The following is a 27,879-nucleotide window of genomic DNA, read 5'->3' as shown; positions in this document are numbered from 1 at the left end:
CCAATGCCCAAATTTTGCAGAGTATACTGATGTTGCTTGGTTCTGAAAATGATAGTGACTTATTAAACGATATTTTCTGAAATAAGATCGCATTAAAAGAAAAAAAAAGTAAATGAGAACCTCACTGCAACCTGTATGAATAGACAAACTTCGTATCTAGTTCTTTATATTCATTAACGTGCATTTGTGTTCCACATTGGTGTAACAAATACAGTACAAAAGAAAATACAAAATGTTGATAGTCTTGAATAATCTAATTTTTATCCCTGTTCTGCAAAGAAATCATGTCAATGTTGTTGAATTTTATTATTTGCTTTCCTATTTTTAAACATTGTCCCGCCTCCCCCCCCACAAAAAAGGGGGAGAAAAAAAAGTTAAGCGACAGCGTCCCAAGAACACCTGTAATCTGTAATCTTACTGCTTAATTCCATCTTCTAAAGTTTCGGAAATGTATATATATTTCCTATTAAATATTTTCAATATCCTGCAGTACATTTCCCCTTTAAAATAGGTATGTTGTTTTAAATTGTAGAAAATGTTCTGTTATAACAATTTACGGAGTGATAATTTTTGTTGTTTTTTACGTACAACCTTATTATAGCCTTAAACTTTTTCATGCGTCCGCTCTCTCTTTAGAGAATGCATCATTTTATCTTTAAACTCGACAAAGTTTTTGGATGCATGTTTCTAGAGTGAACATTCTTTTATGCCAGACGCTCCGCCTGAAACCGAATATATTCCATCGGATGAGATAGCATCGTAAATTGAATTGCGGATTGAAGCTTAAATTCGGAAATAACATTGATTACGTCAGAAAATCAGAATCGATATCTCGTAGCTCCGATCGTGTGGTATTCTTTTCATTAAATATAAAACAGAATCCTCCCCTCTATTTTTAAAAGTGCGTTTGACAGATTTTATTGAAAGTTCGTTACGATAAACATGATGGTTTTGAACTTGAATTCTTAATCCATAAGCAATTCTACCTCAAGTTGTATTAATAATGCACACCTTAATGACAGTCACAAGTGCATAAAAAATCAAACCTAGACGAACCCCATTTCAACCTTTTTACATTTGATTTTCATCAAATGCCATCTTGATCACTCTACAGAGTGGATTTGGCGCTTTATAATCACATTATTATTATCTTATATACATCATAAAATGAAGAAAAAAAATCAATGTAACGCATTGCATTTACTAAATGAAATCCAGAATACAACACATAATTCGCAAATTAAAGGAACAAATCCACTGAAGTAAGAAAATGACATATGAAGACATTTCTATTTAGAAAAGAAAAACTGCGGCAACCGAAGTTCAACGGGTTTTCCTTCCATGGTATTAAGATCAATATCAATATTGCTAAGGTATGATATTGTTAATCGCGAGCTTTCGCGCAGCTGCAAGGCTTTCAGCGGCACATTCATATGACAAACAATTTTAACATTATTTTCATATTTCTTCATGTCATGCAATACAATTCATAACATAAAGAATGATATTTCTTGATAATTATCAAGAATTAAATTTTTCATATTAAGAATGGCATTTTCTTGAATTTATTTGTTAAAAGAAATAAAAGGGCTTGTCAGCGACGCAAAGGGATGACGAGCCCTTACATTTCTTTTGAATGAATTGATACGTCGTTGAGCAAAAGCCCGCTAGTGAAAATTCATGGGAAGCAAGATGTCTTTAGAATAGGAGCAGGTTTGACCTTGGTATAAGAGTATGGTAGGTTCAAACGGTAATTTCTTTTTAATACGATTAGAGATCATTTAGCATGATGGGGTACAAATACTAAAGTGAGAATGTATTACGAATATGAAGGTCGAGCTCGATTTCATTAAATTATAATCAATGCATTTCAATCTAACAATTCTGTAAAGCGATCGTCGAATCACATTCTAAACTATGGCGTGAACCGCCGTATAGTGTGAGTTGGGGGAACTATGGTATATATATATATATATATATATATATATATACTGAAAATGTATCATAGTACAGCCTTACCGAAAAGTAACCACTCTGCAAATGACGGACGTAATCGTTACTCTACGAGGTAAAATTGTTGCATTAAAAGTGTGGAAATTGTTTGTATATGGGATAATTCTAACCACGTCATAGGTTAAAACTGTGAAGCTATAAATCAGGGGGGGGGGGTGATTTAATTTCCATTTTTAATCTTCAATTCTTGATTCAAGAGTGTTGCTCCCATCATGAGACGAATGACATAACTTACTCAAATCCGACGAAATGTATGCCATTGGTAAATGTACTCTTATAGCTGTCGGCCTGGAGTAAGTTTCATGGTAATAGTAGTTGTATGAAGTTGAAACTTCGTAGTATACACCATGTACCAGACAAACAGTTCTTCCACAATATTTTGACAAATTCGCAAGAAAAAGAGAGACAATATGGGATGGATCAATTGAGAGGGGAATTCGTATTCAAATGAATTTCATCACATTCACGAATGCTCTTTTGATCAAGTAAAGCATCATCGCGTAGGCAGTCCATTAAAATACAGACGCCGCAATGAAATGAGGAGAGAGTACAAATAGCGAAAATCTCCTCAATGGATATAACACGTCGAAATCTTCTTAAATTTTGTTTGTCATATTTTGAGAGACTTCCTCCATAATTTAAAAAATTTATGAAATCAAAATCTCCTTAGCCTGGAAATTAGAGGGGATTAGTACCCACTCAGCTTGGGTACCACGCATCCTTGCTTTGATAAAAAATTGCGCTAACACGATTCTTACTTCCCCGGAGGCTATATCAATGCATGGTTCCATTGTAACAGTGGTAAAAGGTAGTGTTAAGATAACATGAAATTTCTAGAACTTCAATATTAAGTATATGAAAACCAGGCAGTGGCTTTTTAAAGCCATGATGAACGAAAACGAAAACATGTAGTTCACACACATAGCTGGAAGCGGGGTGCTGGGGTGCTGAAACACCCCTAAGATTTGTCGGGGGGGGGGGGGGGGGTGCTGCGTATTTGCTTGTCAATATTTTTCTGATCAAACTCACCTTCATTTTGGAGTGAAAGTTTTTTTTGAGGGGAGGGGGGCTTCTCATAAAAAAAAACAACACACATTCCTAAAAATAAAATGATTCACAGGGGACAGTTCACACACACATTGATAAGTTCGAGTTGAATCAGATGAAAATGAGGGCAAATGGATGTTAAAACTTCATCCATGTTAAGATTATGCGTGGCTTGTAGTATGCACATAAAGTTAGTTCGAGTTGGATAAAAAATAGACATAAATGGTTTGTTGGCAGATATATGTATGTTTGATGCATGTAGACTCTAAATGGACTTTGTTACTCCATCTGATCGGTTGTACTTGTTCCAGGATAAGAAAAAATATACATGTACGTTAATATGTCACCAAAAGTTCAAGTGCAGAGAATGTTTCTACTCGGGTGGTTTTCTTGGATGGCAAACAAAACGTAACTGAATATTTGCATGTTTTTATTGCTGGTGAATGTTCACTGTTAAGCGATCAAGCGGGGAGATACATTTATTTGTAGGTTAACACCGTCTCGAGAGAGATGTGCATTGTGGGTAATTATTTCTAACGCATGATCATGTTGAATTATTAAAGCTGAAAACCCTTTTAGACTCATTTGTGATAAAACGCGGATGGGTTTCGAATAAAACATCGGTTTATTTAATGTGAACCACATCGTTTAACTTTTTAAATCTGAATATATATATGTATCTATATTCTCCTGCAAATTACCCAAGTTTTGGAGATACACGATTTAGAATTATAATTCCAGTTTGGCGGAAGGTAAGAATCGGTATCAAATAATGCAATACTTTTTCATACATCTATTCCAGACCTGTAATTTGTCTCTAAATCACTTAATGACGGCATATGTATTTCTTTGCCATTCCTTTGTTGAATTGGATTTGAATAAAAGTGAAAAATCATCAATATCAATATATCATGTCACCTCCGAAACAATACAACTGAAATAAGTAGCAGTTGTCAGCAAGTTTACACTAAAAATAATGCTAAATAATTTTTCAGAGTCAATTTATCATTCAAGGTTAATTAAAAGTGAATACTATTCGTTTCTTTACGCGAATATTATCTAGATGTTTCAAACTCTATCCATGACTCCGGTCTTGTTTTGTAAATCAACTCTTCTAAATTCATATTCGTCCTACGTGGATACACCCGAGGTGTCACAATTTCAGACCGATATTGTACCAATACAAAAAAATCAATACGAGTTTGGTCATCCCAGTTTGTTATCTACTGATGATAGCGTAGCCGGGGGCTACGTTTCACAGATATATGGGGGCACTTGAATGATATGGGCGGCAATGGACATTTTCGCACATAACTGTGTTTCCATTTTGGCCTCCAGGTCCAGCCATCTGTTGGGTATCTTGGCCGAAATTATATTCCCATTCTCATTACCAAAATTCTCTCCTATCTCATACCTGTAACCTATAATGATATGTGTTTTTGCGGCTGAGGAATAGAGAGAGGAGAGGGAGAAAATCGAAGGTAGATAGAATGATCATGATTGTGTGTGTATGTCTTTGAAAAGCTATCCACTGAAATTTAAATGAAAAAATGTTTGGTCTTCGGAAAATTCTGTTTGAGCTATTAAACATATTTGGGGGTCATTTATCATGTTTATATCATTTTGCTCCCCACCCATTCCCCCGAAAACATCATTAAAATGCCCCTTACGCGATAGGGAGTGCCCCCTTCCCCATCAAACTCTCCTAGCTTTTCAACATCACTTTCGATGATCATAGCGATCTATCATTGACTATACTCTTTTCTTCAAGGAGTCGTCACTGCCCAGTGCGCCATGTTTCACACCTGTGTGACCATGTACCCAAGACAATACGCGTTTGTACAGCTGGATGGGTTCCCATGGCAACGCTTGGAATATCTAGATACGGTAGAAAATTCAAGATCGATTCAATTGCAATGTGTTGCTCAAAATATGAAAACAGGTTTTGGTGTTTGATAAGCAATAAAGATAATTTGAAATATCAAATTCCAGAACGAAATTTCCACGTTACCACTTTTGGAAATCTGAACACCGTTCTCAAATAGCAAAAAAGTACAAAACTTTAACAATGATACGGGTCGAGGTCTACAGCTAGTAATCGCTTAAAAACGTCTTGAAATATAAGTATGATTAAAAACAGTTCTGTTCCTAAAGCATTAATATACTCAAAATCGAGAGTGAGTATCTTAGATATACTCACGCTTAAACCAAAATACATTTAATTTATCTTTTCCTGTGAAGAACATACTCGCATGGGTTTAGCCGCTAAAACATTGTTCCATATTTCTCTATTTGTCCCGCTTTATTCGATAGTACCGTAAACGTATTGGTCATGGTAATAAGGATTATTCCAATGCTAAATCATTTCGTTCATATTGATCCCGAAATCCAAACACAGTCTCTTACCTTGTCATTCCTCTTTCTCTGTCATTTACTTAATGTCAATGCCATATATCACTTAATAATCAAGGACGATTTCAACTGAATTAGGAGACTGAACCCTTTTTCATATATTCGTATTTCAATCTAATTTTAGATTAGCATCTACATCATTATTCTCAATTACTAGAGTAAAAGCGTAATATACAGTAATTAAATGATACATCATCTTGTGTCTCTCTATGTGGAAGGTCCCGTGATGGCAAGCCCGGAAATCTATATTGAGGTTAAGAGTTAAGACTTTTCTATTTGAATATTCCTCCTACAAAAAAAATGAATGTTACATTCAATATTGATAAGGGTTCAGGCAGACCGTGGTGGAATGCTTTAGAGGGGCGAGCAAATATGTTTTATTTGACCAACGGAATTGGTGCTGCCTGACTTAGCTATGTAAAGATGAACCATAATACTTCCCTATCTACATGATCTAACAAGTGGAATGGATAAAACAAGAAGTGGATAATTATTTGGTTTCTTTGACTTGTACGATATACTTCTACCTCTCATTGATAAATCAGACCCTAATAAGAATAGAAAAGTGGATTATGGCCAATGTTCTGCATATCTGTCAAGTTGGACTTGATACAAACGGTGTGTTCTGTGCATATTTGAATTTTCCCGTTGAACGAGAATGTATATTTGTTTACAATAATGACTATACTACTCGCCAATGAAGAGACGTAAGTTATCCGCCATATAACATTTATCCGCCATATAAAATTTTTGTAAATGTGACAATCGAATGCATGCTTTTCGTTACAGGTATTCGACCAACTGTATCAATATACAAGAATAAAGTCGCTAGTGTGACCATTATACGCAATTGTGAACATTAATTCATATTGTAAAAAAAAATAAAGTCGACCGATTTGTTCATTTTAATATGAACTCAATCTTTATCTCTCTTGTGATAGATTTACTAATAGATTTATTCTGGAAGGAATGAATATATGTAATGAGTTACTTTTAACATGTTCATGACAATAGGCAACCAAACTGAGATCATTTGCTCAATATTTGCGAAAATATTGTGGTAGCATTAGAGGTCATCAAGATCTTATATTCTCTTTATATATATCAATGCTCAAAGATTAGGAGAAACCTTGTGATTCAAATTTCAAATTACCACAAAAATGCTGCAATAAGTTGAGCTATTATTTCATATTCTCTTTCTACAAATATAAAAACTCGAAGATTAGGGTAAACCTTGGGATGCTTAAATTATACTGTCTAAATGTATACAAAAATACAGCCAAAACAACATGTGACGCGTGCCCAGATTAATAGAATGTGGGGATCGCACTGTCCATATGAAAAACAATCCTCTGCAGAATAATTGTTTGAATTTGGAGTTAATCAAGGACTGCCGTCACTTAATCCTTCTCTCTAATTCCGAATCTATCAATTACGATAAATCCTACAGACGAATATAACTCAGAATTCATCGTGTGACGTATAGAGGAGCCAATCTTAAAATGAACGCTGGCAAAATTTGGAACCATTATAGGTAATTGAGGAAATATGTATTTTGTGAAAGCGTGTGGATTATGTCAAATGTCAGCGCTGTGTTAATTGTTTTCAGTTTAGACTGAAATATGCTTACATTCCAACATGATGTTGCGGAAGACACGACGATGCGGTGTTTTTAGAGCATTGCTATGTGCGACAAGACTTGCACTGTTACACTCGATACGCTTATCTGTCTTGCGGGTTACGATATTTTCGAAAATTAATTTTCTGATTTTATGTGGATTTTGTTCAGTAAAATACTATCATGACAATGATATACTGATAACTCATTAATCTTCAGTTATGTTTCGAAACGGTTGTCAGATTTCATATTCAGTAACACTGGAAATCGACAAAAAATCGATTTTCAACTTGAAAGGCTGTTGGTAATAATATGGTGTACATTCGCCAATGTTTTTGTATAAAGACAAGCGATTTAAGTTAGAATGTGCGAATTCATTAGCCTTTTCTTTTTACGGAAGCATGCTGGATTTATTCGAGACGGTTCTGAAATGTTACTTCTGATCAGTTTGAATTGAGTTTTTATGTTCGCTAGCTGTGCGTAGAAGTCAACCTCAATTTCTACAGGCACTCGAACATGTTGCATACACCCGCCTCATGAATACCAATCCGCCTTGCTGAGGGAATTGAACTAATCCGCTAGGTTCATCTAATCCAGTTCATTGAACATAGTTTTATTTTCCCACTTGCCCCAGAGTCCTGTACTAAACCTTCTTAAACTTGCTAATGATGAATCAGTATTCTATCATTATTTGAATTTGTCAAATTGTGACCGTCGTTGCGAGCGAAGCGATATATCAAATACACTGCAACAATTAATAGATGAGAAAAAAATTGTTGGCTTTCGCATTGATGCGCCAGCTTAGTGCATGTATCCTAGTTCCAAACCATTGATTCGTCAGGTGCAACTTGGCGTCGCTAAACTAAACTGCACTAGGCCATTTCCCTTTGAGTATAGCGCGACGTTACTTTAAACAAACATTGCTTTGTGCATGATACTTTGTGTACCAAGAATGATCACCTACTTTCTAATATAGCTTATTATGTACATTTTATTTTATTCCTAATAATGATGATGATGATGATAATAATGATAACAATAATAATTATGATATCAATAATAGGAATTGTACAACACAATTTATCTAGAAACAATCTATTCTAGACGCATTGTTGTTGTTATTATTATAATTATTATCATTATCATTATTACCCTGGCTTTAGCTCGATCTGCCTTTCAGCGCTCGTGCATTCAAGGAATTAATCCTACCGGGTACTCATTCACCTCACCTGGGTCGAGTGTAGCACAGTGTGCATAAATTTCTTGCAGAAGGAAACACGCCGTGGCTAGGATTCGAACCTACGACTCTCTGTTTATAAGACGAAAGTCAGAACTACTAGACCACGACGCGCCAAGCATGAACTCAGCTTATGCTATCCATTCAATGCATGAGGCATCATTCCATTTTGATGTGGGTTTTGCGTATGCAAGTAGACCTACATATAATCCTACATGTCGACAAAGTTCACTTACGATTGTTAGCACATCTTTATGTTTCATCATGTTCATTATTTCAGCAGTTCTAAGTCTTCAAATTTATCTATGGCGATCGACAATGACTCGATATGTATTCAGACTCGATTGGACCCACATCGAAAATCCCCGGGTTGGTAAAACATGGAGTATAGGCTCCATGATGAATTCTACTCATTCTATTCCGCTTCTAGTCCTTTTCTTTCTGCTTCATCGAATATGTTACTTTTTACACCTGCTCCTCTTCCTCCTCCTATATCTTCAATTTGCTGATTCCCGGACAAGGTTTCTATTTGTATTAGAGCATGGTTAGTTGGACGCAGCTAACTCGGCTCTATCCCAGGTCTCAACTTTCGCCCAGTCGACGCCTGGCGGAGCAATTCACCTCCGGCGTTTCACCTGTACAAGATAGGTACCACGAACCTAGTCTTGACCAAGCTGAAAAGCCGAAAAAAGTACCTCCTTATTACCTCCATGCAAATGGACTTCTTAGGACAGGTTGCCGTTTGGAATGATAATGATATTTTTTACTACCACTACTACTACTACTACTACTACTACAACTACAACAACTACTACTACTACTACTACTACTACTACTACTACTACTACTACTTCTACTACTACTACTACTACTACTACTACTACTACTACTACTACTACTACTACTACTACTACTACTACTACCACTACTACCACTACTACTACTACTACTACTAATACTAATACTTCTTCTACTACTACTACTACTACTACTACTACTACTACTACTACTACTACTACTACTACTTTTAATACTAATACTACCAGTTATGATGATGATGATGATATTAGAATATGATAGAATATGGTATATGATTTGCGCACATAATATGACTAGGCCATCTACTTTTAAAACAACTTTGAACCATGTTTTAAAACAATCTAAGTTAACATCTGAGTTAAAAATGATCTAACATTGGGTTAAGGAGAAACTAGATCTCTCTCTCTCTATATATATATGAATTCAATGGCAGAACGAAAAAAAATATGGTGGCTCGATTTGGCGTATCGCGTAACACCTTTTTCATGTTGCGAGGAGCGAAGCGAGCAAATCAGCATTTTTGATACGAAAATCCAAGTCTGTGATAAATTTTGACACAATTGAATATTCAGAAAATACTATCATACCTTACCATTATCACTTTCCTTTTCTCTTTTGTTTTGTCTTGGTCATAAAAAAGCCCCCTATCTGTACGCCCATGTAGGGATTAATTCCTTAAAACTGGACAGAAAAGCAACATGCTACTTTGGAAACACAGTAGGACACATTTTATATTTAAATGGTATCGGGTATAATTTCACTCTACGTATATGAATACATATTTAAAAAAAATATAAAGATAGCAATATTCGACCACAGGATTTTGCTGCCAAGGATGTGAAGAATGACACTGTCATATGCGATCGCCGAGAATCGCGATGTCAAAATACATACTGCAGAGTAAAATTACAGAAATAATCACTAATTCAATTTTGTTGCTAGGTAAAATGGGGAGTATACAATATTAACCTTCCAAAGCAGTCAAGGTCATTTCAAAATATAAGAAATGGTTGATATATCCATCAAATTTCTTTATATAGAAACATCATTGTCAAATATTCGAAATTCAATTGCATAACTGTCATCATGATGTAAAATGATGTTTGGATTATACGGAAATGCCGAAGCCATGTTGAGATCGGTTGTATCAAGCATTCTTTAAGAATGTCATAATTCTCGTGGTGGAACTGTTGCTAATTACCCTGGAATCGGTAAATAAATAATATAGAATGTACTGCATAATCGATTTCAGAAATGGTTAGAATACGACAATACTTTGTTCAAGAAAGTACGATAAATATCAAAATCTCTTGGATTTACTGACCTTTTTTACTGATTTTTTTTCAAATCGCGAAACCTCGCTTAGCAAGCTAGCTGATTGTCCAGTACACCATTTTCAAAGATTAAAGATGGAAAGAAATAAAGAAAATGTATTATTTTTTTCTTTTTTCATACCAAGTAGTTTTTTGGAAGGGGACTCTGCCTGCTTCATCACAACATCTCAAAAATGATTTGAATAATAAGTTCATCCGATCGGTACATCAGTGTCCAAATAATGTCCAAGGAGGTTGTACTATCTATCTCCACCGTGTCCATAGTTTCACAAAAGAAAGGACATTCACTTAGTAAAGATATGGGTAAAACAGTGACGAAAGGAAGTGCGGTACTCTTGGCATGTGATGTATCCGAACGACCGTGATTTATTGTACAAAGAAGGAAACCTTATACGAAATGAAATGCTTCATTCATCGGGAGTAGGAAACACCTTCTCCTAATAATATGCCCCGGTAAAGAAGCTAAATATCTCGGGTTTCATGCGTTATTCTTGCCTATATTTGCAGGACAATCGTTAGTACTGCGTCATCGCGGAAATTTGTGGGAATTGCTTAATTTATCGATGGCATTTCGTCCTTACTTATCGCCCCCAAAATATGATTCGCTCAACTGCTCAATTATTCTAGATACGACTTTAAATAAAATCAATGACCCATTGTTTTGTTGTTGAATAATTATCAGATGTTAGGCGGGGATTTTTCCATTCCTCAACAGCTTTCCGATTTAGGGTGACGTTTTCTTTCATCGTTGATTTATATTTTCTCATCTGGTAACTCAAGCCAGCTATCGCCTTCTCGCTAAACGAGGGTGGGTCAATGTTACTTCGTCAGCATTATCACAAACGAAGAAATGAGTCGATGTTGTGATATTCGCAGACTGAAGAAAAATGTAAGAAAATGTTTAGCTGCGTAATTCATTTGTTCTTAAGGTAATAGTCAATACAACGAAACGAACAGTACGAGTATAAAAAATGTCAAAAAAATACATTCAGCATTGAATTAACAAATCTGTCGAGGGCTCATTCAACACTATTACACGATTTAATGAGTTATTCATAAGTGAATTGTTTTCACAATAAAGTTTCACATTAGGAAATATATATATTACAAACATGATGTTAAAAAAAGATAATAGAAGAGTGATTCATCAAACATCACATGCATTGTTATAACCGTTAATTGTTGTACTTAACCTCCTCTTCAGCGATTTTCGTTAATCTTCTTTGTTTCGTTTTTCGTTACAGCATGCACTCTGTACTGAAGGAAAAGGCAATACTAAACGAAGGCTCAGAAGATGAATTGGTAAGTTTATATTACATTTGCCACTATCGTTCCATCTTGACAGTGATCATGATGATAATTAATCAGATCAATATCGATTATGAAGGTGCTCAAAAGTGAGTGTATATTGAACGTGATTTCACATTGTGTCCACGCTGTGAAGAGTAGCGGACCGTGACCCGGAGGAGACAAAGCATTGGGGGCACTGCATTGTTTGTGAACAATGCCGTGCCCCCCCCCAATGCATTGTCTCCTCGGGGTCACGGTCCGCCACTGGCTGTGAAGATACTGTGACATAATGTGTTCTTTCCAGCAGGGGATGATAACGTTAATGATGATGATGATGATGATGACGATGATGGTGAAGATGATGATGATTATGATGATGGAGATATCGATAATGGCGACGACGAGAGGTATCTGCAAGGAAGGCAATTGAAATAACATACATGTAGATAAAGAACGACAGGAAATAACGCCCTATCCCAATGCATAAAGAAAAGAGTCCTTTTGCTAGACCAACCATTGTCAAACTTTTACATTTTAGCGGTATGTAGGCCGATCTTAATCCTTTAATTGACCTTCTTCGCGGAGGCGATATATTCTGCTTAAGGTTGTTTTCATGAATTAAAAGTTCATCTGAAATTTCTTCTCACTTTATAACCAATTCATGGATGTTTCTTTAGAATGCTACTGTTGGTTTAAGCCTCATGAAATCTATATTTACCACGAGCTTATTTTGATAATGTCAGATCTTCCATCATTTTTTCAGTTGAAAAGTAGCAGGTATCATGTGCATACGAAATGCTACACCCGTCTTATTTCATTTGGAATGCAAGAAGAATCAAAAGAACGTAGTTGATGTTTCATTCTGATGAAGGGCAAAATTACCATGAACCCCGGACAGCAATATTCCTTTAGTCCGTCTACTGGATGAATTCCAGGCTGTTTATTGCATTTCCAATATTGTTATGATCCGGGAGAGAGGTGCGGAAGACAAGTCATTTAGGGCTAAACGGGCTTCAGGGATAAATCGAAACAGATATGAAACAGGTCCTGCTATATTGATTGCAAAGGTCGGCCAGCATGGCCAGTGGAAATTGATATGGGTTTTTGAGTCGAACTTGACTTCGGGTGTTATTCTGAATCGTCACAGGTGGTACAACCCTAAAGTCTTTTTCTCGAAAGTATGCAAAATTCGGAGCGTTGTGTAGGGACCTTTTAGATTCTTGTGCAATATGTTCCCCCAAAATCATAGACATGATAATGATAACTTAAAGGCATTCGCACTTTATATACAATTTGGTAGACATGGTTAGTTTGGTTATTAGCCCTCCAGTTAACGATTAAGAAGGTTTTAAGTAGCCATTAAGCAAGATTTCAAACCGCATATGATTCCATACGTAATTGTTTTGATATTCGCTGGCCTGTTTACTTTTATGAGGACAAGCATTTTAGGGTACTCTCTCATTAGGTCATTATGCGCCTTAAAGATCAATGAGAATTTCTTTCGCTGTACTTGCAAGAGCACAAAAGCGGCCACTATCCCTACTGGGAAGAACACACTGTCTAACAGTGGGTTTCACAGTGTGTTCACAGTGTGGAACGCTATGCGAAATCCCCTTCACCCTTCAACAGTGTCAGTCCCGTATGCATATAGTTGACCATGTATACACGTTGTGAGCAGTCACACTGTCAAGGTCTCCACAGTTCGAAATTATCTTCACACTGTGGACATGGTGGAGATACTGTGATCACACTGTGTGAAACTGTTCTCTCAAGCAGGTATCGTTCATGACGTCATAATGGGATAGTTCTGTTTTACTGTTTCTCTTTATCATCCCATTGTTCACTATCTTGTCATGAAAACAAAAAATAATGGCTTTTTTAAAAAGGGTCCATGACATTTGCTCCGACGTCAAGTGCTCCTCAATAGATTCCTAACACTATAATGGAATGACCAACTTAAACCCTGGTTTTAACACTATACCCTACCCTAAACCTAACATAAAACCCTATTGCAATCCTTAACCTAACCCTAGATTTTCGACAAAATAAAGCTCTGAGCATTTGTCGCCGAAGCAAATGCCGTTTCAAATTACCAACTCTCATCCCCTTTCTCTCTTTCTCTCTTGCTTGAGATAACATACAGCTGAAAAAATAACCAGGAGTACTGTTCTATTTAGTGTCTTTGTAAGAAACACTAGCGCTTATAAACAGATGTATTTATCAAATACTTCTGCTCATACTCCTTGCAAAATAATATATCTTAAATTATCAAAATTGAGAAGTTAGTTTAACCTATTTTGTGCTCAAGTTATGATCCATTGTGACCTCTCTATTTCATTACCTCTCCAGGGGTACTGTCAACCCCTTTTCTAGTAACTTTCTGCCTAAAGCTTCCTTCACATACTGGCGCTTTCAGAGTTGACAAATTTCGGAATCCATCCTTCAAGGATATACGACTTTCAAATGACTTGAACTCCGAATTAATCTTCATTTCCCTAATCACGACACGCGGCAGACGATAATCTCGCGTTTTCGCGCCAGTGCACTCGGCCTCGTTCGATTAGCACCGTATATTGATCGATATGTACCATGCTTGATTAGTTCATGAGCAAAAATATTCAATATGGCGGATCTTAGGTTACGCCTTCCCACCTTTGTGACTGATTAATGTGGAGAGAGTTCAAGAGTTCTGAGACGGAAAAGGATGCTTTCAGGTCCCTCAAGTTGAGAAACCCAGAAACAAAAATGTCAGAATCTAGGGTGCTTTCATTTCACACCGTTCAAATGTTCATTTTTTTTCAGATTGACGTCATTAAGCCATGACAACGTGTAAACTTTAATGTTCTATGTTAGCATTTCAAGTATATGAGTGCAACCTTAGGCCTATTCTGTAGTCCTCATTTCTAGAATGGAATGTTCACTTCAAATATTATCCACTCTGTTCGCTTGCACAGAATCCTTGGTCCTACCGTTTGGACATATTTAACAGTCTACTTTATAAGGATTATATCTTGATCAAACAAATGCAAGTTAGTCAAATAATGAGTCATTGTCTTAGCTCATATGTAGCTCTCATGAAACTGTAGGTTGTGCCGTACAAAATGAAAGTGCAGTATCTAAATATGACATCTAGCAGATGTGATAGAGTTATAAAAGAATACTCCTGGCCTTGGAAAGAATTATTTGAATAGAACGTAGTCCCAGATTATGATAAAACAAAACAGTTGCTAACATGGTCTCGAAGGAATGTCACTAAGAAAACAGTGATGTTCGTTGTTAGTACAGTATTTGTTTACTTTTTTCTTTCGAACAGAGGTTGTTGTATCTGACAGTTTTCATGGTAAATGTCTGAAACATGTGCTTTTCTGCCAATCAAAATTAAGAAAAGATGCCAAATCTGACAAATTTTTTCAGAGGAAATATTTTGATAAGTCGCCCTCCAGTTTAAAATTAAATTACGTTCACATTTACACGCATAAATGAAGACATTACAGTATCATTCAATACAAAAAATACACAATACTTTTAATGCATTTGTTGACCGCAAGAGGCTACTTTTTGTTAAACTTTTTTCAGTACGCCCCCTTTCCCGAACATGTAGCAAGAGCTAAGCTTTTAGGTGATCAGGTTCAAGGTTTCTTTGCCCTAGAACCGCAGGGAATTATGTAAAGCCCCAAGTTGGGAAGATATCACTGATACGACAAGCTATTTGAAAGAAAAAAACAAAACAAAATTGATTTCACGATTGTGTCCAGCTTTAATTAAATGTATTCACAAATTCAATCACCAATATGATGGACTAAAGAACGGTATCCGTATCGAGAACATAAACGTGACGCTTACGTTTTTGTACGACAATTTTCATATAAAACAATTCCTCATGAACGAAATATTTTTGATTAAGTGTTCAAAGTTTTTTGTTGTTGAGTAAAACGTTAAGTTCGAACATCATTGTAGTCTGCCTTGATGGTAGTGCTCGAAAATGTTATGTCCAATTAAGTGCATCAGGCGGGGTGTTAATCTGTGTCAGGTTTTTACTGCGCCAATAATTATATGTAACGTAAAGGAGGTTAAGCATCTGCAACTAGTGGAAACACGCCCTTGGCTAGGAGGACGACGCGGTCGAGAGATAATAAGGGGTAAAAATCGATTATCTTCAAGAGAAACGGTAGAAGTCGGATGCGACATGAGGGGGTCATTATTTACTCACTACCATTCCGGTGTGACACCTGCCTACTGAATGAGCCGTGATGAGATCTCGGGTAGAAGATAACCATCCTCTTGAGGGAGAGAGCAGCGGCTGGAATCAGTGGCGTGTCTGTAGGGGCCATTGTAAATTAACCAATATCTCAACCAATCATCCCTTCCACATTCTCATAGAGATGCCGCCGACTATCAGTCGATATTTTTTCTTTAAGTATTGGTAAATCAAAATGATATAATTGGGAACATGATCACATTTTGGGGCTATCTTTTCATCGATCAAGGCCGAGTAATGTTCTTCTGTGATAGGGATGTCGACGAATGTTAGGTGACAGTATATTTTTGTTTAAGTTACTGGACATATCAAAATGAAATAGCATCATTAGAAACATGATCGAATATAATGTGTGTTTGTTTAATTACGGCTGTGAATATTAAGTCGAAACGCATGATCCCATGCTGATGACATACCATGCGTTGTCCTCTGTAGCTGAATTCCTTTCAGTTAGAAAAAGAAAAAAAAAATGATTATGTACACCTATATAAACCATTGACTCTCGGGAGTAGGGCCTGTTACAACCGATTGTCGCACCAACGCATAATGTCGCAGCAACGCATAATGTCGCAATCTGCGACATTATGCCAAGAGCGTCCGACGCATAATGTCGCAGTCAACGCATAACGCATAATGTCACATGTCGCAACGCATAATGTCGCAGCAAATCGTCAACGCATAATGTCACATGTCGCAACGCATAATGTCACAGCGGTATTTTCTTCAGGACTCGAGCTACAGATAAGATATAAAACATGCTTTTACTTAGTATTTTGAGACACGAAAAAGAGAATGAAATTATTTTGAAATCAGGATTACTCTTTGTATGGATATTTGTCGCTTTATTGCCATTTCGTCTACTGCCTTTTCCCCACTATCGCATGGTCTGATATCATTTCGTCTACCATTAGTTAGTCAACTATCAACATAGTCCAATAACCATTTCGTCTAATTACCATCTCGTCTAATAGCCATTTGGTCTAATAGCCGTTGTGTTTATTATCATTTAGTCTAATTGTATTTTTTTTTCAGTTGGTCCAATATCCATTTTGTCCAATATCATTACGTCTATTACCTTTTGGTCTAATAGCCAATTGGTCTAATAACCACTTGGTGTACTCTCATTTTTGTCCATGTTCCATTTGGTCTAACTTCAGTTGGTTCGCTATCACTTTGTCTAAACCCATTTCGGCTAACAATCATTTGGTATCGTTGCCATGGGTCCAATCACCATTAGGTCCTATCACCGGTTCTAGGACAATTACTCCCCAGAAAATCACCTTCCGGACAACCACCTCTTGACATTTAGCCTCCGAGGACAATTACCCCCTGGACAATTACCCCCTGAGGACAATTACCCCCAGACAATCACCCCCTGGACAATTATTTCACAGACAATACCCCCCCCCCCCCAGCAAATACGAGACTACGGTAGGCCCCCGAGGACAATGATTCCCCAGACAGTTACCGCCAAACAATTACCCCCGGAAAATCCCCCCACCTTCTCTCTGGCATCGAATCAAGCGTGACCCCCAGGGGGAAGGGGGCACTCGACCAAAAAAGTGGTAGGGGTGTGCCGCGGGCGAGACAAAAAACGGGGTCCTTGGAACGGATCGCTAGCGTGTCAGTGCTGATGCATCCCTGTGGAACGGACATGCGTGCATGATGTAGCTAGCCCGGCGGCACGTCCGCCGGGTGCGCTCGCGCAGAGGTGATGGTCGGACAGCGCTCTGCGGCCGCATTTCACCAAAATTGCAGCTCATTGTAGCAGATCAATGCGACCGGAACGGCGTAACGAAAAATATGACAAGCTTTGGAGCGGATTTCTTTCTTCTTTTTTCTCGATAAGAAGAAAATGTTTTGCCTTGGAGCGGCTTTCTTTGTTCTTTTTCTCAATAAGACAAAGATGCTATGCCTTGGAACGGAAATTTGAGTGTAAAAATGGGGGTCCCCTCCGCGGCACATTATTATATACTGAGTGCCCCCCCGGGCGTGAACCATTATAATGGTCTGGGTCGGTGGCACAGGTTTTCAATATATTTTCTACTTTATCTTATGTTAATAACTTTCTCTCTTCGCTCTTTCTCCTTTTTTCTCTCTCCCTCTCTCATTTTCTTCTTTTTCATATTTTTTCTTCCTTTTCCGCCCTTTTTCTTTTTTTGTTGTTTAGCAATGCCTTCTGCATCATGAAAAATGGGGGTGGGGGCTTGCGCTATATAGCTACGCATATGTACATCAGAAAATGTGTAAACTGGCCCACATACTAAGTTTTCATAGAACAATTGAACATTCATGAAAAGACACGATTAGACATAATAATCACAAATGCCTAATTTCTCTGATTCCAACTGATCTGATTTTTTCTTGATTCATTTGGGGTTTAATTTCAGGAAAAAATCAGGAAAATAGATAAAACATTAAAAAGACACCTTCACAGGTAGAAATATTGAAAGTCGGTAACGCAAACCATCAACACTACTATTGACAAGAAGAACCTATAAACGTGTTATTTTAAAAGAATTCATCTAACAAGAAGCTAAGAATTATGAAACAATTGGTGCACATTCCAGATTAAGATGTGGCTTTAGTTTTAATACAGTAAGCAAAAAAAAATATGCAAAGATAATATACACAAGAACGCCTTGTAATTTTACAATTTAGGCCATAACTCTGTGCACTCCCTTTGTCTAGGGGGTTATTGTCCCCGGGGCAGGGTAATTGTTCCCGTTGGTAATTGTCATCTGGGGTGATTATCCGGGGTAATTGTCATCGGGGGGTAGTTGTTCAGGGGGTAATTGTCCGGGGAAATTGCCCTAGGGGGTAGTTGTCCGGGGGGGGGGTAATTGTCCTAAGGGGGTAATCGTCCTCGGGGTAGTTTTACAGGGGGTAGTTGTCCGTGAGTAATTGTCTAGGGGGTAGTTGTTCAGGGGTAATTGTCCGGGGTTAATTGTCTAGGGGGGTAATTGTCCAGGGGGTAATTGTCCGGGGTGTAATTGTCCTCAGGGGTAATTGTCCTCGGGGGGTAATTGTCCTCAGGGGGTAATTGTCCTCAGGGGTAATTGTCCTCGGGTGGGTAAACTTGTCAGGGATTAGTTGTCCGGAAGGGTGATTGTCCGTGGGGTAATTGTCCTAGAACCAATGATTGGACCTATTGGTGATTGGACCCGTGGCAACGATACCAAATGAGTGTTAGCCGAAATGGATTTAGACAAAGTAATAGCGAACCAACTGAAGTTAGACAAAATGGAACATGGACGAAAATGAGAGTACACCAAGTGGTTATTAGACCAATTGGCTATTAGACCAAAAGGTAATAGACGTAATGATATTGGACAAAATGGATATTGGACCAACTGAAAAAAAAATACAATTAGACTAAATGATAATAAACACAACGGCTATTAGACCAATTGGCTATTAGACGAGATGGTAATTAGACGAAATGGTTATTGGACTATGTTGATAGTTGACTAACTAATGGTAAACGAAATGATATCAGACCATGCGATAGTGGGGAAAAGGCAGTAGACGAAATGGTAATAAAGCGACAAATATCCATACAAAGAGTAATCCTGATTTCAAAATAATTTCTTTCTCTTTTTCGTGTCTCAAAATACTAAGTGAAAGCATGTTTTATATCTTATCTGTAGCTCGAGTTCTGAAGAAAATACCGCTGTGACATTATGCGTTGCGACATGTGACATTATGCGTTGACGATTTGCTGCGACATTATGCGTTGCGACATGTGACATTATGCGTTAGAAAAACTACGACATTATGCGTTGACTGCGACATTATGCGTCGGACGTTCTTGGCATAATGTCGCAGATTGCGACATTATGCGTTGCTGCGACATTATGCGTTGGTGCGACATTCCCGACCTTTCGTTTGAGGACGCGGACGCTTATTTACAACGGTCGTTGACTTTGGAAGGGACTTTTTGGGCCCGTCATCATGGTCGTAAAACTCAGTCCTGCAATGCAAATTGTGTGACATGAGATTTTTTTTTCGTTTCGCATCTGCGACGGAAACATTCAATATGCGTTTCGTGTGCAAAATTCTGGTTGCTACTATGGTAACAGCGATTTATCCGATTGAGGACGACTTTCCAAAGCCACATTTGACTCCTCCTAGAGCTCGAGAGGCCGCCCGGGGGCCCACTTCCATTGATTAGTGGATACCAGTAGCGACCACCCGTAAAAGGGGACAGAGTGGGCAGGTTCGTTACGTATATAGGCCTATGTAACGTTATAAGGGTGTCAAAACGATGTTTAAAATGCTGAAATAAGGGATATATATTCAATACTTGTAGGGTTTCACAAGCCAAATACTTGTTAAGAGATGCATTTTCATAATCTGGAAAAGAATTGCTTCCCTTGTTTGGCATGTTTAGGGTACTTTTCGAAACCCCATGGTCGTGCCTGGTATCCACTCATCAATGGAAGTGGTCCCCCCGGAATTTGAATCTAATCCCCATTTCTGGGGAATGTAAAACATAATGCCCCTCACATCGTGTGCGAGAGGCATATCGTTTGTGTATAAGGAGTAAACAAAAGAAACAAAGAAACAAAAGAAACAAAAGGAAACGAGTTCAAAGGTATCGCATATGATGTGTACATATCAGCGCATGCGAAATGTTCGGCTGGAGAGGTTGATCTTATCCATGAAATCAATTGCCAGTGATCCACCAATAATCCACATTAAATGTAATATCGATTCGATGGACTGTAATGATCTATATTTAAGCCTTCATTCAGTAAGTTTTTCCTCACTCAATATGTTCTCGATTTGTTTGAAAAACCACTTTCTTCTCCATGTCATAAATCTATTTTAGGTCCTGCATTTTGAATATCTCCAGCCATCAGTCGTAATATACATGCATGTATGCGGTACGGGTGTCGCGGAAAGGGATTTTGCACACGAAAAGCAGATTTGTAGGGCCTGTAACCCCCCTGTTACACAAAACTTCGCATTGATCGTAGAGCAGTTTTCTACGTTTGATTCTATTGACTGTAATGCACAATCAATCTTAAAAATCAAGTGTATGATTAAGCGTTAACTTTTGTGTTAGGGGACCCTAATACTAGCGTCCGTGATGATTGCGAAAGGTCCCAATTATTGGTTGTAACAGGGCCCACGTGGGAACTCTTACAATCACCCCTACAATTTCCTTTGCAAAATCCGGGATTCAATTTGTCTTTCTTGACAAGGTTGTTTTCTTCAAATTAAACTTAAAAATTTCAATAGTTTCATACTCTTACACGATAATATTGTAGATAATTTCCACAATGGGCTCGTATCACTTTACAATTTAGTCTTTGAGATCATGCACATTTTTCAGAAGTAGCCTCGGAGCAAGTTCAATTTGTTTTCTTGTTTTTTTTACCCTTCTACAGGAGTGCTATGGATACAGACGGAGTATCCCAAAGACCGTCCTCTGCTGTATTGTCGGCATATTGACATGTGGTCTCCTCTTAATCTTCTTAAGATGGAAACCGAACTGGAAGGTCAACGCCCTCTACGTCCGGTGCAATTTGAACGATGCAGAATGCATACTCATAAGGGTTGGTGTTTCTTTTTAAGTGACTTAAGTTGCCCACACACCCCTCAATTTTCCACCCATACATACAACTTGTGTACCATGGTCAGAACTTAGTATTGTTTGATAACATACAATATATTTCGTTTGAAATAATTGCAAGTCAAACATTATGTTGGTATATTGCCCACATATTTTCCCTTTCCTTTTCAATAAAATCATTGATTTTTTAAAATTCTGTTTGCCAGGATTATTACAAGAGATGGCACACTACTTTGGTGAAGACGGAGGAGGTAGAAATACCAAGGTTAGTATCACGGACATACTTTCCGGTAGAGTCCTTATCTTCAAGTATGGAAAGCCAGTGACTTCGTAATTTCTTACTGTAACACACTTGTACCCTGGAGAAGCGATTTGACCAATGTGATCCATTGTGTTAGGAAATCGCCTTCATGTTTAGTAATTTGGGCACTGCTTGCTTTCCATAATACAGTGGGTTCGGTGCGCTCATGGAGGCCTAGAGCTGTCTTGGAAAAAAAATCACTTTAGTTAAATGTATCAATCACAAGTGCAGCCCAAAGCAAATTATATGCACAACTTGAAATGTTTTCCACTTATTCAGTATCAAATAAATGTGGTTGAAAATATTTAAAACTAATCATATGCTTAGGAGTCATGATTCATTTTTCCTGTACGTAAACAAAAAATATTCATTTATCCATTTAATGTGCTCTCATGACTGCAAATTTCATAGTTAGTCCGTTCGTGAGATTTTAGCGTGCGTATAAAAAAACTATTTGGAACCCAATTTTTTAGATGAGGTGATTGCTTGTTCTAAAATTTCAATGCATAACATGTAGAATGTGTTCTTTTTATAAACAAGTTATTTCTTATCCAAACATGATTTTTATATAATTATATATAGCCTTGTATTTCATAAAATTGAAAACTTCTTTAATCCTTGTTGGGGATTTGTCTCGCTTCTCACACCACCCCCTCTTCGTCACATTCTTCTCTACCTTTTTATAATTGTATTCTTTAAATTTCTCTTCCCAGCGCATTGTTGCCGTTCTATTCTCTTTGACCTTGACCTATACTTTACTTCAACCCTTTTCTTTTCCCTACCCAATACCCCGTTGAAGCGTTCTAAGCCCTCCCTATTTCTACGCCATGTTTAACGATTAAACATAGATCATTAAAATGTTTGTATGCACTGATAAATATTAAACCCTCCCGGTATTTTAAATCTAACAGCGAGAAGGACAGACATGCAGAATTTACAAGCGGCATCAATGGAGGTCCGGGTCATATGATGGTACGTATGCAGCCACCACCACCAGAGTACGTAGGCTTATTGCTCACACCCTCAAACAAATACGTACGCACACCCACACAACAACACACAGACAGATTTCATCACATCGACCCCATGGACACACACACCCTCACATACGCACCCTTCCATAGGCTAATACATATGACACACACACATACGCACACATGTCATACGACACACACACTTACGCACACTCACATAAAAAAAAATCAGGAAAATTCCAAACATGACGTAGAGTTTAATATTTTACTCAGTATTATTTTAGATAAATATGAACAAAAATGAATCATAGGGTGAAAACATCCCTTACACTCACAACCTTCCTCAGACGCGAGGAAGACCTTTCCTCAGACACACAGACTATCAAAACACGGTAAATTGTTAATTTCTGAGTTTAAAAAAATCGCTATGCCCTAACATCTTTCGAATTGATACTAGCTCAAAACCAGGGTAAAAAAAAAAGTTCAATATTTGTTCATCCCCAGCCCAAATAATCAATAATCATTCTGCCAACTCGCGAATCATTTGATTGCAGTATAAATAAGCTGGTTACCAATTACAACATTTACCGTGTCATCTAATTTCCAGTCATGCTTCCTCCATTTCAATTACACTAATTATGTCAAAACCACTTTTTGTCTTTTTGATCTGAAAGGAAATTGTTATGGTAATATGGTAAACTCATGTAACATATTCAATCCATATTCAAATAAAGAAAACACAAATGCAATAAAATATCAATTGTGCAGGACTAAATATAGATTCATCGTGAGTAAGTTAATATGTACATATCTAACCGCTTAAAGTTTTATATGATCAGCTGGGTGTTTCATAAAGCTGTTCGTAAGTTAAGAGTGACTTTAAGAACGACTGGTGATCCTTTCTTGTAGTACATGGTATATTCATTGGCGACGTTTAGCGCGTAAGAAAGGATCACCAGTCGTTCTTAAAGTCTCTCCTTAATACAAACAGTTTTATGAAACGGCGCCCAGAAATAAGATATAGTAAACTTAAACTGAATTACAGTTGGTTATCTAAATTTTATATTTTCAGCCGACCATGGACACAATACGATACTTCATGTTTCAAAAGATGAAATACCTCTGGGACTTTAACAGGAATACTTTTCACAAGCTGAGGTAAATATTACTCATGACATGATTCCGGTCAAACAATGCATGGCAGGCACTATTAACATGTCAGATTATGTAATTGCAATTGCAGGAGTAATGATGGAATATTTCCCATTATTTTTTCAATTTAGTTTATGTTTTAGAAATATCCATGATTTCCAGAGGTGTGTCTATTTTGGCAACTAGTCTTATACAACTAATATGAACATTTCTTGAAATAATTATATTTCTATTAACACCTTGTATTGTGGTCGATAAGTCAGAATGAGGTGATAAAACAGAAGCTTGGTATTTCTTTAGCATTCAAATATTTTTTTTCTGCCTTCTATGACACTTCTTACTTTCTTTTATTCTAGAGGCTTGGATTATAATGTCCCACTTAGAGATTTTCATACGAAGTACGTGGGGCTTGACGCAAAAGAGCAATCGAGAAGGTAATTATGGTTATTGTGTTATATTCATTCATTGCGCACGATTCCATAATGAAAGAAAGCTGAAATGACGTCTTTAAGCAGGTACGAACCTGTATCCATCTCAGGTCATTAACTACCCAAATCTGGTCAGGTTGTTTACCCATAATGCAACACACTTCGCAGTGTAGTCTTGTAATTAATGCACCTTGGAATAATATGAAAAGTTATTCCATACTAAAAACATTCATTCCGCAATTATTAGGTTAGCAATTCGGTAAACAAGTGCTTTTCCTCTAAAAACAATTTAGTCTCTCTGTATACATAAAGTCGTTGGGCATTTTAGTCTCTGTTTTATCAAAAGTCATCTTAAACGGTAAGGGTTTAGCGCATAAGACAGGTTCACCAGTCGTTTGCAACGTCGCTCCTTACTTGCGAATAACTTTCCAGAAACAACAACAAGCTATGAATGAGAACACATAATATTAATAATATTACTGATAATTATTATGTTAATCTAATAACCGTATGATATAAATGATGCAAACTAATTCCAAACATTTATCCATGAAACATCCAAATATAGGTATTTATTATTATAAAGCATTGATACAGTGACAACGATGATAGTAAAATTATAATTATATTAATTATATAATAAAAATAACAATCATGTGAATGATAATATCAATATTTAATGTTTCAATATTGTTCATTTTTATCAGGCGGGATATGTATGGCTGGAATGTAATACAAATCGGACTTAGAAGTATTCCAGTCCTGTTTTTTGAAGAGGTAAGCTATATTCAATACCACTATACCCTTGTAGAATATTTAGAGTAGTTTCCCTTTTTAAGGTCTATCAACGTTATGAATGATGAACAATACAAGTAAACAAAATATAAAATTAAATTCAGAACGATAAATAATTAATGTTTTCCATACAAAAATGATTTTTTTTTCGAATTTTAGAAAGATTTGTATCTTGAATTATAACTTTTATCCGATCCAGATACGTTATTCTGATTATACAATTTAAAAATGACTTTGTGGTTATTTTTAAACACGCTTTCTATGATGCACTAAAGATATTGATTGCATATTTTATAACTGAAAAACATTATCCATTTTTCCCCGTTTAAGCAAATGGTAATGCGACGACGATTGCTTTAATTATCTGATGATGATCATACTAGTTGTGATGATAATGATACAGACGTTGATTGCAATATCAATATTTTATTTTAATTTCATATCTTGTAGGCTCTCAATCCATTCTACGTGTTCCAAGTATACAGTGTATGTTTATGGATATTTGGCTATGCATACATCTACTTCTCTGTGGCAATTATTTTCATGTCTTTGATCTCCATTACCCTCACGGTGTACAGTACACGAACGGTAAGAATGGTCATCTGTCTTTTAAATTGACACGTGGTAGGTGTTTCACAAAGAAAACCCCAATCTTAGTTATGAAAATGTTGCGTGAGAGAGGAGAAATATAGATTGAACAGAATGGTGAAAGTTTTAAAGAAATCGGACGAGCAATACGAAAGTTAACCGTGTTTTAAGATTGGGATTCTAAGAATATGTACATTTCAAATTGGCAACTGGGTTGTAAATTGTGATATGTGATAAGGCGACTTTACCATAGGCCATGTATTTAATTACCAGAGACTTGTGGTTTTCTTTTACGTATCTATTCTTCTAGGGCAACAATGTAGCATAATTTGTTTGAAGTCTTCATGAAAAAAACCCAGAAGTTGAAGTAAGAATTTTGAACAAACATTTTAGCCATTGCGTTTATTGGAGTAAATGGAAGAGTAGTGTTTTTTCCTACATGTAACATTACTGTGACATCAGCAATGTGGCCAATTTGAAGTGTTTTTATATAGCTACAGGGATTACCAATGTTTAAAACTTGTAAAAATTATTGTGCATAATGTGCATATGTGCATTGTACATAATTATGTATGTCCGATATTGTTCGAAACTTCTTCACCTATCTACTTCTCTGAATTATATTTTCCCCTCTAAAACAACTTTTCACTTGGGTTGAATTGCCCTAAAATGTCATAAAAAGGGACTGGAACCCAAATTGCGTGCCGTATAAAATAGTCTGGTAACTCAACAAATGTAACATGCCAAAACGACAACGCCAGATGTATGGATCCTAGAATTTACTCAAGAGTCGATTGCAGCCTGCGATACACTGACACGAACGACGGGTTGTGATCATAGCTTTTAGAAATGTTAGACAAACCAGAAAGTAGTCCAATTCAGACCTACAATGTAGTAGCTTTAAAAGCCAATTATTGTCATTTTCCAATAAATTAATCTTATTCATTGTTTCCTTTCTGTTCTCGTCCATGTTGTTTGTAAGATATAGAAATATACGACTGTTTTAATCAGGATTGAATTGGATGTAAACATAAGATGTGTGTTTGCTTTAAACGTTTTCGCTCAAAGTCATTTTGTGCACACAAAAAATGTGGCAGTTACATGGAGAAAAATGAGAACAAACTTGAAAGCGATTTTGCCTGTTTAATTATATTAATTCATTTATGTCATTTTTAACAAAAGGAAATCAAGAAAGTACAAATACAAGAAAAATGAAAGACCCATCGGCCGATGGCAAAAATGACAATCGTTCCCCTTAAAGGTTGTCCCATCAACGGTAATTAGTTTACAAGTATAATTTATAAACATTGACATTAATAAAAAATGAATAAATTTAAATGTCATCAAATTTCTTTTTCATTTATTTATATTAAAAACATAAGTAAGACACATACATACAAAATATACAAATAAGAAAGCGGAAGGGCCCCAAGAAATGCATAGCTTGCGAGGATGGGGCCCGGCAATCATTTAGATATATCTAAAAAGAAAAAAAAAACATTGAAGCAAAACACATAATGATAATTATCGTTATCATCTTTTAATCTGTTATTACAATGTGAACAAAGACAAGATATACCGTCGCTTGGTTTGAAGTCAGTTTCATTGGTATTTCTTTGTCGTAATACTGTTCAAACATTCCCATACAAACGTTCTTATATATCTGCCGGACTCAAATTTCTACTGAAGTGATAAACGTGAAAACTAAATCAGATAATTGGATGTACATTTATTCATTCAAAAGTGGCGATGCTCCGAAACGAACCTATGTGCAGCTCTTTGTATGAAACTTGCTTTTTATGCCTAGCGCCTGCCGTGATAAACTCGAACATAATATGAATAAAACCGGGAAGGAGCAATTTACTGGAATCAAATCATTGTCTAGCGCTCTCATGTGTGACGTCATTGCTATTATTTCATGGTTTCTTTCATGTACGCTCCCGTGAAATATTGTCGTCGCAGAAAATATCAATTTTTGCGTCGGCACACATTTTATTGCTAGCTTAACGAAATGAAAAGAGCTGTAATCTTG

General features: G+C 36.8%; 1 protein-coding gene across 1 annotated transcript in view; it reads left to right on the top strand.

Annotated features, from left to right (window-relative positions):
- Window positions 1-27,879, top strand: part of LOC121427650 (probable cation-transporting ATPase 13A3) — a 54,448-nt gene that overhangs the window by 7,819 nt on the left and 18,750 nt on the right. The window contains exons 2-9 of the mRNA XM_041624158.1: window positions 11,725-11,782; window positions 21,425-21,592; window positions 21,816-21,874; window positions 22,822-22,882; window positions 23,957-24,042; window positions 24,393-24,470; window positions 25,172-25,241; window positions 25,710-25,847. Coding sequence (XP_041480092.1) covers window positions 11,726-11,782; window positions 21,425-21,592; window positions 21,816-21,874; window positions 22,822-22,882; window positions 23,957-24,042; window positions 24,393-24,470; window positions 25,172-25,241; window positions 25,710-25,847 — 717 coding nt within the window. The 5' untranslated portion in view covers window position 11,725. The remainder of the gene's footprint in view (window positions 1-11,724; window positions 11,783-21,424; window positions 21,593-21,815; window positions 21,875-22,821; window positions 22,883-23,956; window positions 24,043-24,392; window positions 24,471-25,171; window positions 25,242-25,709; window positions 25,848-27,879) is intronic.

The sequence above is a fragment of the Lytechinus variegatus genome, chromosome 14, assembly GCF_018143015.1.
Source record: "Lytechinus variegatus isolate NC3 chromosome 14, Lvar_3.0, whole genome shotgun sequence".
Taxonomy (NCBI): domain Eukaryota; kingdom Metazoa; phylum Echinodermata; class Echinoidea; order Temnopleuroida; family Toxopneustidae; genus Lytechinus; species Lytechinus variegatus.
Note: the sequence above shows the minus strand (reverse complement) of the source record. Positions and strands in the feature narration are given on the sequence as shown.